Genomic DNA, 12,564 nt, shown 5'->3' on the forward strand with positions numbered 1-12,564 from the left:
CCTGAGACTTTCTTTCCTGCTTTTCTGTAGGTGACATCCTATTGTCAAGGACAATTCCTGGCCAGTTGGCTTACTGACAATGTTGCAGCTAATTCTGAGATTGGCCTGTAACAGAATGGGCTGTTACTGACAGGATCTTGGATGAAAATACTTTTCATTAAACTCACAAAATAATGATCTGCTTGATAAAACAGTTTACAGGGAACAAATGTTAATTATAAGTAAGAACAGGCATGTATTTCCTTCATTTGTATACTCAAGGGATATGGAGAGTATTATTTCCCCTGTCACGTCTATCACTATAAATAAGGGTAAAGATCAGGCAATTCTATAGTTTGATGGCACAGATTGCAGATTAATGCAACTAGGACTGAAAAATGTTTACTGTCATCCTCATCTGTTTTAGGAGAAACATATTGTACCGTAAGTAAAGTTTTTGGTATTGCTAAGGGACTCAACTTCTCATCTATTCCTCCTCTAGAATTGTATTTGTTATGTAACTCAAGAATTCTAAAAAAAATCTAGGGATCTGAATATAAACTACAGAGCACTAGCAGAATAATTTGATTACTAGTGGTTTAAGCTGGCCATAGATGATTTTGATCTTAGCTGGTCCAGCAGGGACCTGCCGAGATTTGAACCATCTATGGGCAGGCTGATTGTACCCAATTCAATCTACAACCTGGGTACAACCAGCCTTTTGAATTTTTCATAAGATTATTACCAATGACTCCTATGAATGAGCATATGCCAATAATGTGAATCAAGGTTACTATAGAGTTTCCACATGTAAAAGTGCAATAAATAAATAAATAAACAGCACCAGAAAATACAACTAATGTCCGATGTATCGATAAGTCCTATTCAAATAACAGTTGCTTAAAACCAAAAGACAGGTGAGCAGGTGCTGGTGCCATTAGTAACAGATAAACTGGTGATCACTTTCAGGTGCTCCAGGTGACCTCACATATGTTTGCACTGATCACAATGGATGGACCTTCTATTACTAGTGTCAGGGATGCGGGTGTGACCAGAAGTGTGTGGACTGACACAGGGAAACACAGGCTCCAGATATGGTAGAAATAAGACAATTTATTAAGACTAACAATACAAACAAACACAGTGCACCAAACCCCAAGCTAACACAAATACATACAACAAGGTGAAACAAACCCAAACCTAAACTGGTATAGATACCCAGGTACATACACATATAGAGCACAACGTAGTCAGGCAGGCCGGGTCGATAACTATCGGGCAGGTAGGTACAGGAGGAGCAGGTGGAGAGAATGGTCAGGGTCACAAGCCAAGGATAAAACAGGAGAAGTCAGCAGAGGTCAGGATCAGGCAGGGTCGGCAACAAGTCAGGCAGAAACAGGAACAGGAAAAGGAATGCAGGTTACAAGGTACAGGGGCCCATGGAAAAACACACACCAAGGCACAGACTGCAGGTCTGGCCATCCCTTAAATACACCTGCAATAAGCCCCAAGTGATGGCTAATTGCCGAAGTGAACCTTTGGTTGTTGAGAGCACCCGCTGGCCAGCCCTGGTACTGCAGCCCACAAGGCAGGTAAGTCCCACCACTATTGGCAAGTCCATTCCTGACAATTAGATAGGTCTTACTGTGCTTTTTTTGGTTGGACCCACTGCATGTCTTGTCACCAACTTGACCATTCACATGTACCAGGATGCGATTCTTTCCAATGCAATACACCGCCACTCAAAAAAGCCGTATCAGGGATTAGGTTTATTGCACAAAGCAGCTGACTTTATTAAAACATATAAAACCTAACAATTACACTGCACTCACATGTATATGTGCCTAAGGACCAGCACTAGGTACATACAGCGCTTATGGTTAAGATGTCCCATGACCAGAAGCTGGCTTGGGCTCCAGGGATGGAATGTGATGTATCAGCTGGCCGGGGAACACTGCCTCAACTAGTTTAGTCTGTAACTGAACATCTTCAGGAAGCTCTGTGTTTCCTTATCTTTGGTTTATTTTGTTTTTGCCTGCGGTGCAAACTTTTCATTGTTATATATTTCCAGTGACTATAACTACTGGGGATAATCACTGTGTTCTCATGGCAGGAATGGCTCCCCACCCTCCCCTTCTTGGAGAACACAATAACTCCACGGGAGGCATTCCCCCATTAGCATTGACTGTGTTGATGGGAGAATTGAGCTATCTTCTTTCCTGCAGGACAGAAAATAACATTGTCTATGGCCAGCTTTAGTGTGACTATGATAAGCATCTAGCCTACAAAGCCTCCCAAAAACTTAGTTATTCCACATAATACTTCCAGCACAATATCTGCTCTGAAAACACCTTACTCCTATCCTGCCTTATAATCTTACAGCCAAGGCTTGTCCCAAGACTCTCTGCTCTCTGGAATTGAATTTTTCTATCCAGACAAGACTGAAGTATATCAAAAGCCATTTTTCCATTTTCAATAGAGTACAGAATGGTAAAACCACGGTCAGATTTTTATGCTGTCTCCCATTCAAGAAATTTTAATTCCTTTCTTATAGACACAACAGTACGTTAGAGAAAATATCTATATATTAAGGAAAACTTCTCTTAGTTGTCACCTGAACAAGTGTCCCCCAGTGGATGATTTCTCCTCTATTCCTGTTCTGGTGGCAACTCAACATTTTGAATTTTTCCATCAATTTTACTCACCAGGACAAATAGAAAGGGTGACCGTCCCAGTGTGGGCAAAGATCTGACGGGTGTTTCACCCCTCACTACTCTACCACTACAATAGTTGGGTATTACTTTTATCTTTAAGCCATACCCATGTGTATAACACCTGAAGTCTGGTCTAACATTATGTCACACATTGAAAAACATTTATATCAGATATGTTTACCAGTGTTATCAACAGTAAAAAAAATGTCATGTTTATTTTTTTCCTCTGGTTTAAATTTAAAACTTTTTTTGTTATTTTCAAAGTCAGTATTTTATTAGTTTAAAACTATAATTATTTATTTTTTTATTTATTTTTTTTTTTTATTAAGTAAGGTCAAGAGGCTTAATTATTCTGTGTTTTGTTTTAAGTCAAATTATCCTAAAAATCTTTTATTACCTATTTTTCAGGGGGAAAACCCATTACCTTTATCTTTTAATACTTTGCCAAATAATAGGAGAGTGTGCATTTAGAAACGTGAAAATACTGTAGTAATATTCTATTTTGGGACTTTTAAAAAACAAAAAAAGAAAATATTGTTGGTGTCTTTAAATATTCTTCAAATTAAAGAATGTGTGAGATCAACCAGACTCAGGTCACACAAATTAAACTACTTGGATTTCGAGGTCTTTATAAATTTAGGATTCTGCTGTTTATGGTGTTTCTTCTAGCATACATAATGATACTAAGTGGGAATTTATTAATAATAACATTAGTGGCAACTGTTGACCACCTAAAAATTCCGATGTTTTTCCTTCTCAAGCACTTGGCTACATCTGATGTCCTAGTGACCACGTGTGTGGTCCCGATGACTCTGGAGGTCATTATTAAAGATGAAGGAAGAGTATCACTGGCTGGTTGCATTACTCAACTTTATTTTATTGCTACTTGCAGCTGTTCACAAAGTTTTCTTATTGCTGTCATGTCCTACGATCGGTATTTGGCTATCTGCAATCCCTTACGCTATTCATCCATTATGAACTCTCATGTTTTTTCCCAGTTGATCATCGGCTTTTGTTTCTTGGTTATTATTTTAGTGTCAAGTGAAATAGTTGTGGTATTTCAATTCAATTACTGTGGTTTAAATTCTATAGACCACTATTTCTGTGATTTTGGACCACTGGTTGAATTGTCCACATCCGACATTTCTGCTTTGATGCTCCAAGACTTTTTTGTTTCCATTGTTACAATATTTTTACCATTTGCTTTTATTATTATAACTTACATTTGTATTTCAGTCACTATTCTGAAGATATCGTCAACTTCTGGGCGAAGGAAAGCCTTCTCCACTTGTAGTTCACATTTGGCCATGGTTTGTGCTTATTATGGAACATTGATCATTGTTTATGTGGCACCATCTGATGACAGTTCAACCAGCATGAACAAATATAGGTCTCTCCTGTACATGGTGGTGTCTCCATTGATGAATCCAATCATATATAGCCTGAGAAACCATGAGATCAAGAGAGCTCTGCAAAAAATGATTTCTACTTTTAGGACTTTTTTTATGTAATAAAGCAATTGTATATTTAAGGAACAGACACAGAAATAGAAATACTATAAGGTCACCCTTCTGGAATGATGGTAGACCACATGTGGGTAATAAAGACTGCCTGACACATATTCATGCTTTGACTTGGAAATGTTTTGGAGGTCCATACTACAGGCCAACTATAACTGGCTGCCAAGTCTACTGAGGAGTCAGATCTATAGTTATGTTTGAATAAATCATTTTATACTGTACATGTATTGCAAAGACTAGATGTGTGTTTTCAATTAGTAGATATTTTTGTTATAATTATAGAATTAACCAAATATAATTTTCAGCGCAACTTTCCTTCTATTCCCTCTGTTCCAAACTCTTTCAATATTCCCATCCTAGCCTGTGGTCCATGAACAGACATCTCTAGGTAAATTGTTTTGACTTGAAGGTCTATGTCTTACTTTCAATATACTTCCTGCATCTTACGTTCTTTCTTGTAGGTACTAAAACACTGAATAGCTTTACCTGGGGGAGGAGAGATTTTGTGGTTAATTTACAAAAGGGAAATCAACTGCTCAAGGGAGTTGAAACTGTCCAAGGGAGGGATTTTAGAGAATGGGATGACACTCTGCTGGCTTCCATCATCCAATCATGTGCAAGAGCCTTGCACCACACAACTTCCCTTACAAACTAAAAATGGCTTGTTTTCCTTGAGTGAATAAACACCATGGTCTCCAAAGTTTTAGACTTTAGTAAACCCCATTATGGCTCCAAGAAAGATATGATGTGTGTAGTGTTACCCCCGTAGGAGCCTCTTGTATCTTGCCTAGGCTTCCCCTAGATCTTCTCCCGCAGCCAAGCACACCACTTTTCCTATAGCCAGGTGCACACAACTTTTGCTCGTTACTCCAATGATCAGTCTAGGGGTTGTCTTTTTTTGTGGTTTTATTTTGCTTTGGAACTGGGACGGGGAAGGGATATGGATAATCTTAAGCAAATTATTCACAATTGAGGACAGCTTTCTTAAAGTGGAACTGTGTAGCAGACTATACAAGAATGGAACAAAGTCCCTCTGTAGATATGCAAACTTAGTGAACAGTTTCTCTTCTGAATACCAGTGGATGTACCATCTACAGTGGGGCAAAAAAGTATTTAGTCAGCCACCAATTGTGCAAGTTCTCCCACTTACAAAGATGAGAGAGGCCTGTAATTGGCATCATAGGTAGACCTCAACTATGAAAGACAAAATGAGAAAAAAAATCCAGACAATCACATTGACTGATTTGGAAAGAATTTATTTGCAAATTATGGTGGAAAATAAGTATTTGGTCACCTACAAACAAGCAAGATTTCTGGCTCTCACAGACCTGTACCTTCTTCTTTGAGAGGCTCCTCTGTTCTGCACTCATTACCTGTATCAATGGCACCTGTTTGAACTTGTTATCAGTATAAAAGACACCTGTCCACAACCTCAAACAGTCACACTCCAAACTCCACTATGGTGAAGACCAAAGAGCTGTCGAAGGACACCAGAAACAAAATTGTAGACCTGCACAAGGCTGGGAAGACTGAATCTGCAATAGGCAAGCAGCTTGGTGTGAACAAATCAACTGTGGGAGCAATAATTAGAAAATGGAAGACATACAAGACCACTGATAATCTCCCTCGATCTGGGGCTCCACGCAAGATCTCACCCTGTGGGGTCAAAATGATCACAAGAATGGTGAGCAAAAATCCCAGGACCACACGGGGGGACCTAGTGAATGACCTGCAGAGAGCTGGGACCAACGTAACAAAGGCTACCACCAGTAACACACTACGCCGCCAGGGACTCAGTGCCAGACGTGTCCCCCTGCTTAAGCCAGTACATGTCCGGGCCCGTCTGAAGTTTGCTAGAGAGCATTTGGATGATCCAGAAGAGGATTGGGAGAATGTCATATGGTCAGATTAAACCAAAATAGAACTGTTTGGTAGAAACACAACTCGTCATGTTTGGAGGAGAGAGAATGCTGAGTTGCATCCAAAGAACACCATACCTACTGTGAAGCATGGGGTGGCAACATCATGCTTTGGGGCTGTTTCTCCGCAAAGGGACCAGGAAAAAGGGGTACAGGACAGAATGAATGGTGCCATGTATCGTGAGATTTTGAGTGCAAACCTCCTTCCATCAGCAAGGGCATTGAAGATGAAACGTGGCTGGGTCTTCCAACATGACAATGATCCCAAACATACCGCCCGGTCAACGAAAGAGTGGCTTCGTAAGAAGCATTTCAAGGTCCTGGAGTGGCCTAGCCAGTCTCCAGATCTCAACCCCATAGAAAACCTTTGGAGGGAGTTGAAAGTCCGTGTTGCCCAGCGACAGCCCCAAAACATCACTGCTCTAGAGGAGATCTGCATGGAGGAGGAATGGGCCAACATACCAGCAACAGTGTGTGCCAACCTTGTGAAGACTTACAGGAAACATTTGACCTCTGTCATTGCCAACAAAGGATATATAACAAAGTATTGAGATGAACTTTGATATTGACCAAATACTTATTTTCCACCATATTTTGCAAATAAATTCTTTCAACATCAGCCAATGTGATTGTCTGGATTTGTTTTTCTCATTTTGTCTCTCAAAGTTGAGGTCTACCTATGATGCCAATTACAGGCCTCTCTCATCTTTTTAAGTGGGAGAACTTGCACAATTGGTGGCTAACTAAATACTTTTTTGCCCCACTGTAGCTTACACCCCTCAGCTGACTATATGGGTATTAAGGGGGGATAAACAGCAGAAGTCCCAGCACCATATAGAACAGTCCGTACTCACAAGGTCCTTGCTGCAGGTTAACTTCCTTCGTAATGTCAGACAGAATCTGTAGACATCACCCTCAGTCAGCTCTCAGAAACACCCTGGGTTTAAGCATTCTGGCCCTCCTGAGCCCACCTGAGGTCTCCTGGCAGCATGAGACATGGAGATAGCTGCCTCCCCTGGCTGTAACTCCCTTTTCTAAGGAAGAGGAACCCAGATGACATATGCTCACTGAATATAAATACTAGCACCCAGCATTCTCAGGGCCACCTCTCCCTGTAATTGGCTGGAACTGCATCCATTTTCATGCTGCTGATCTGCATTGGTCATTCCTGTTCACCAAGAATCTTTCAAGGTCACCTGGATACAGAGGAGCCAATCACAGCAGCAGAATCACTTGAGCCACACAGGATCTCTCATTTTGCAATTGTAGCTTTATGTTAAGCAGAAAAGCTGCTATGTTTTTCCTATCAGTCTCCTGTTAAGCTTGTGACCACACTATACAAAACTAGACAAAATACACCCTAGAAACCTACCTACCTACCTACATATATCACTGATAAATTATTTAAGAATTTAGAACATCTAAGAACATCTACTGCCATTGATGTTCTTAGATCAGAACATATATTGCAATAGATAAATCAAAATGCATCTGGTTCAGCAGGGACTGGCTGAATTTTGATCCATGTATGGGCAGGCTGGTTGTACACAAGTAGATCTATCAATTGACTTACGTACAACCAGCCTGCTGGGTATTTCCCAAATGATCAGTACCTATAGTCAGCAATATTGATCATTGTATTCCCGATGGTGGGTAAGTCACCCCGGTGTCAGAATACAATTCCACAGCAGGAGGAATTTCCTCATGCACATCAACATGTTGGTTGAAAGAAAAAAAGTGTATAATGTATGGGCTGCCTTACATGCGTTTCTTGCATCATATGCACTTAAAATAGAACTATGACCTCCCCATTCAAAAGAAATGTGTCAAAACAATTAATTATAAGGCCCCATGTACATGGGACAGTTCTGAACAATGGAAACTGACTGCTGGAAAACATAGGTAAAAAAAGTCTGTTTAGCCACGTTTGCATAATGCGTTTATGTGCGTTTGAGTTTAGAAGCATTTTTTAAAGATAAGCACAGGAGAAGCTCCCAAATGCCCAGAATGCACTTAAAAGTGGTAAATTATTAACTATTTCAGACTGTTTCAGAGAAATACAGAGAGTAGATGCAGAGATGGCATTATGTGTTGACATTAGCTAGGTGTGAGTTGCTCATTAACATTTCTTTTGTTTCCAAGGATGTGAAAGGTGTCTGGTGGAGGGAGTCATTAAGGCCACCTGGCAGGGGGTCTTCATGATGAATTTGAGGTGTGAATGCTCATTAACATATCTTGTGTTTCCAAGGGTGGGAGAGGTCTGAGGTGTGAATTGGTTATTACAATGTGTGACAAGCTTGGTAGGAACATCCTGTGTTCAGTGTTTTGTCCATCTGAGCACATTGAAAATGCTTTGCATGCATTTTTTCATGATAAAAAAGGTTCTGGACAGCATCGGGAACTAAAAGAGTAAAAAAAAAATTCAAACGCTTATAAACGCGATTTGCCGCGTTTACTAGCATTTACAAGCGTTTCGCATTTGAAACGCTGATAAAATCGACGTCTGAACGCAAGTTTGTTGTGTTAAAAAAAATGACTGTAAACTCAACTGCCTGTAAACAACTGTAAACAACGATTTGTACATGGACACACAGGAACACATTAGGGAGAGTTCAGGGGCTGCTGAAAAAAAATGCTGAACAGCTCCAAAAGTGAGTTTATCAGCTTCAGTGTACATGGGCCCTAAGTATATAGCTTCCTACGATGGTGTGGGAATGATGCTGCACTGCAACTATGTTCAGAGCACAGTTGCCACATTTGTGTAGGCTATGCATGATTGCACTATAGTCAGATAAGAAGATGTTGCTGGGGCCATGGCTATCAGCACTGTCACTAATGCTTCACAAGCCTGTAGCTTGTTAATCAGCACCTGGCCACACCTAATCCTGCCCACTGTTTCCTGGATTAGCAATGCTGCTTTTGTGATCTGCAGTGCCTGGGAGAGTTAAGATGTGAAGCACAAATGATGGGGGACTTGGCCCAGCCAGTACTTTATGAGGCTTTTGCATCACATAATACTCCTTACTCTTTTTTAACTTTTAACCCGTCCCCATCACTTTGGTTTGGTAGCCGAGGTTTCTGTATTAAGAGTGCAAGTATAGACCCTGTTAAAAGATTGCTGGGTCTCAGGTTGGGGCTGGGGCTGGGTGGGAAAGAGTTAAAGAGACCCTGTTACCACCATCTGCCCTAACAATTAAATACATCATCGCTTCTCTGCCTTTTGGCTAAGATCAAGTGTAGTATCTGTTCTTATCAGTGTCCAGTGGGGGTGCTCCCGGCCATTCTAGCTTTGCGGGGATGTCTGTTGTATAGTACCCTCACTGTTATGATGGGGGCCTGGAAGGCTAGTACCGGGGGGACAGAAACCGGGATGCCCACACGTAGCTGGGGTCCTGGGAGTAATTCCCCCAAGGAGACCGGAAGGACCCAGTGCCTCCTGATTTGGACGGATCTACCTTGTCTGGCCAGGGGCTGGGAAGGCAGAAAGTCCGCAAACTCAGTGCCCCCTGAGTAGACACCCTCAGGGGTGCCACTAGTAACACCTGGGTGTGGGACCCCACTGTGTGAAGATGGCACAAGGTCACTGTTTTTACACTCTTTTTGCACAGCGCCCTCAGGACCAGGCCTTTTGGCTAGGACCAGGGCAATTTTTGCTACAGGCCTCAGGGCCTGGTCTGTGCACAATTTGGCACGGTACCACTTTTTTATTTTCTATTTATTCAATTTATTCACTCTTTGTCACTTTTTCTTGCTTTTGTGTGTGTTTTTCACAGGATGGAGGGTGTGGGTCCTCGGGCCTTCCCTGAAGTCTAGGGGGAGGATGTGTGGCCTTTTGGTTCCTTCCTCCCCTGATCCCTAGGGAGTTTTCTCTTCGGGAGAGCCTCCTGACCAAGTACTGGGTGTCCGGCTTCGGCTGGACACAAGGAACGGTGGTCCACCAGGCCTTTTGGCCAGGAGGACCAAATGGGAACCTTGTCCCTGTCAGGAGCTTCGTGCCCCGGGGAATCAGGGTAGTGGTCCATCCCCTTCGGGGGAAGGGCAAAAGCACACCCCTAAGTGCACTTTTTCGTGTGGTGTTCGCACTTGCACTTTTTTTGTGATCACTTATCACTTACGGGTTTTTCGTTCTGGTTTGCACGTTTGCGGACTTAAAAAAAAAAAATTAAATACATCAAAGAACCTCTATTAGGTGTACTCCCAAAACCACTGTCCGCCAATGCAATTTGTCCTAACCAAAGAAAACAAGACATAATGGCTCACTTTATACAGTTTTCTAAATCAAAATTTGTGACTCTTTTGCAAAAACAATTCTTAGCTGGAGATCCTGTCGGTAACTGCACTTCTTGTTGCAAGCTGACAATGATAAGGCACTGCCTGTTGGGCTCTCTTCTGTATTTGGCCTTTAAGCCTTTCAGGTCTGCAGATACTTTAGGTAAATCCTTTAGTCTGCCATTAAAGTTTAGCGACACACTTAATTGGACAACATAATAAACATTTGACTATATAGCGATCCCCCATCTCCAAGCCAAGTTGTATAAATGAAGTCTGCTAAATACTTGCTAACAGGGGCGGACTGACCATTCGTGCACTCGGGCACTGCCCGAGGGCCCGGGTCAGTAGGGGGCCCCATGAGATGCCCCTAGTATCTTTCATTGGCTTTTTCATAGGCTTTTTTGGGTGTGGGCGAAAACACAGGGGCCCCATGATCCCCTATTGCACAGGGGCCCCATGAGTTGTCAGTCCGCCCCTGCTTGCTAACCATAACACTTTTTTTCTGCCTTCACCTTACCTGCCTGCGGAGAAAAGCTGTGTTATGAGAATTCAAAAGCTGCCATTATTAACCTCCAATTTCGAAAACTGTCTACATCTGCTGCTTCCTTAGCAAACAAGTGACAATGAGAAGCTGTCCTATGTAGAAGCAGGAAAAATGCTTCTTCTACATGTGATTTCTTCCTTCCTGGTGAACAGGGGGCTGATCACGCAAAAGTTCAGGCATTTGAGGCATTTGTCTGGTACAGAAACAGTGTCAGAAAGATTGGCACACCGTGTAATATGCAGATATGCCATGAAGAGCTAGAAAAGGGGCTAAATACCCTCTCAACAACCAGAATAAGAAGGGTACTAATTGACGGGATCTGCTGGCTAGTGTGATTTCTGCCTCCTGCTGAACAGGGGGCTGATCACGCAAAAGTTCAGGCATTTGAGGCATTTGTCTGGTACAGGAACAGTGTCAGGAAGATTGGCACACAGTGTAATATGCAGATATGCTATGGGGAGCCAGAAAAGGGGCTAAATACCCTCTCAGCAACCAGAATAAGGAGGGTACTAATTGACGGGATCTGCTGGCTAGTGGGAGACACCCACTTGTGGACACCAAGACTACTCTGTTCAGTACTGGGAACCACAGTGCCACCAACAGGTGATCCAATTCCTGACAATCCTTACTATAAAGAGGTTAAAGTGAGTAAACACAACACCTTAGACAAATTCCTTTAATTATAGTATTCTGCTATCATTTTAAATCCATAAACAGAATCATTCCTGTTGACCTGTGACTCAAATGAACAGATCAACAAACAAATATTCCATCAAGATTAAACCACCAAAAATGTTCATTAGTTCTGTGAAATAGCTTTGAAAATTGTAGGTGAAAATTGTGCCACAATATCTTCCACACTTGTGCTCACTCCAGTACACTGCCATCTATACATGCACCAGGTTCTTGCCAGATGTGTCTGACCCCTGTAAATATGAGGTCTTCAGTGTATTCAATAGGCTAGAAACCAGAAATCAACTACAGAGGTGTGGGCTAGTTTTCCTTGAAAATTCACATCAATCTCAGCAAATATGTGAGAATTTGCCCAGCAACAGTTAGAAAGAAAAAGAGGCTCTCTAGTAAAAGTACTGTATAAAACCACTATTTTATAAAAAAAAAAAAAAAAGAGGTATTCACAAAGAAAGAAAAAGTATCCAACAAATTCAATGGTGCTGTTGCTTCTCTGAGTGGGCTGAATGACATCAGAGGCTACTCCTGGCTGACATGTTTTATCACAAGGGATGCCATCAAGGGGCTGTTGATTAACCTCTGACTCTATATATTATATTATAGATAATGCATTATAAAGATTGTTCCATAACAAGCAAAGAAGAGATGAATCGTATTGGAAATAAACCAGCCGGGGACATCACTGACTAAGGCAGTCCGTACAGTCCTTTTTTTTTGTTCATCCAGAAGATAAATGAAAAGAACGACCTGATTCCCCCATCCACACATTCAAGGTGGATTGGGGAATCACTCCTGCTGATCCCCTGAGAGTGGGGAGACTTCCAAGACATCAGAATACACTGATCAATGCTTCCAGTTATAACTGGTTGGTTGTAAAGAAGTCAATTGGCAGGCTTGGCTGGCCAGAACTCAGCCCAGCCAGCCAG

The 12,564-nt window shown here is 41.8% G+C and overlaps 1 protein-coding gene and 1 pseudogene across 1 annotated transcript; both read left to right on the forward strand.

Moving 5' to 3' along the window:
• The first annotated feature begins 3,262 nt into the window (after window positions 1-3,262).
• LOC149452531 (olfactory receptor 5P81-like) lies at window positions 3,263-4,353 on the forward strand. Its single transcript, XM_089689189.1, has one exon. It carries the CDS (start codon window positions 3,263-3,265, stop codon window positions 4,202-4,204), a length of 942 nt encoding a protein of 313 aa, XP_089545315.1. The 3' UTR covers window positions 4,205-4,353.
• A 4,983-nt stretch (window positions 4,354-9,336) lies between these two features.
• On the forward strand, window positions 9,337-9,452 carry LOC149452532 (U2 spliceosomal RNA; annotated as a pseudogene).
• The last annotated feature ends 3,112 nt before the right edge of the window (window positions 9,453-12,564 follow it).

The sequence above is a fragment of the Staurois parvus genome, unplaced genomic scaffold (genome assembly GCF_062004578.1).
Source record: "Staurois parvus isolate SC_StPar_1 unplaced genomic scaffold, SC_StPar_1.0 ptg000470l, whole genome shotgun sequence".
Classification (NCBI taxonomy): domain Eukaryota; kingdom Metazoa; phylum Chordata; class Amphibia; order Anura; family Ranidae; genus Staurois; species Staurois parvus.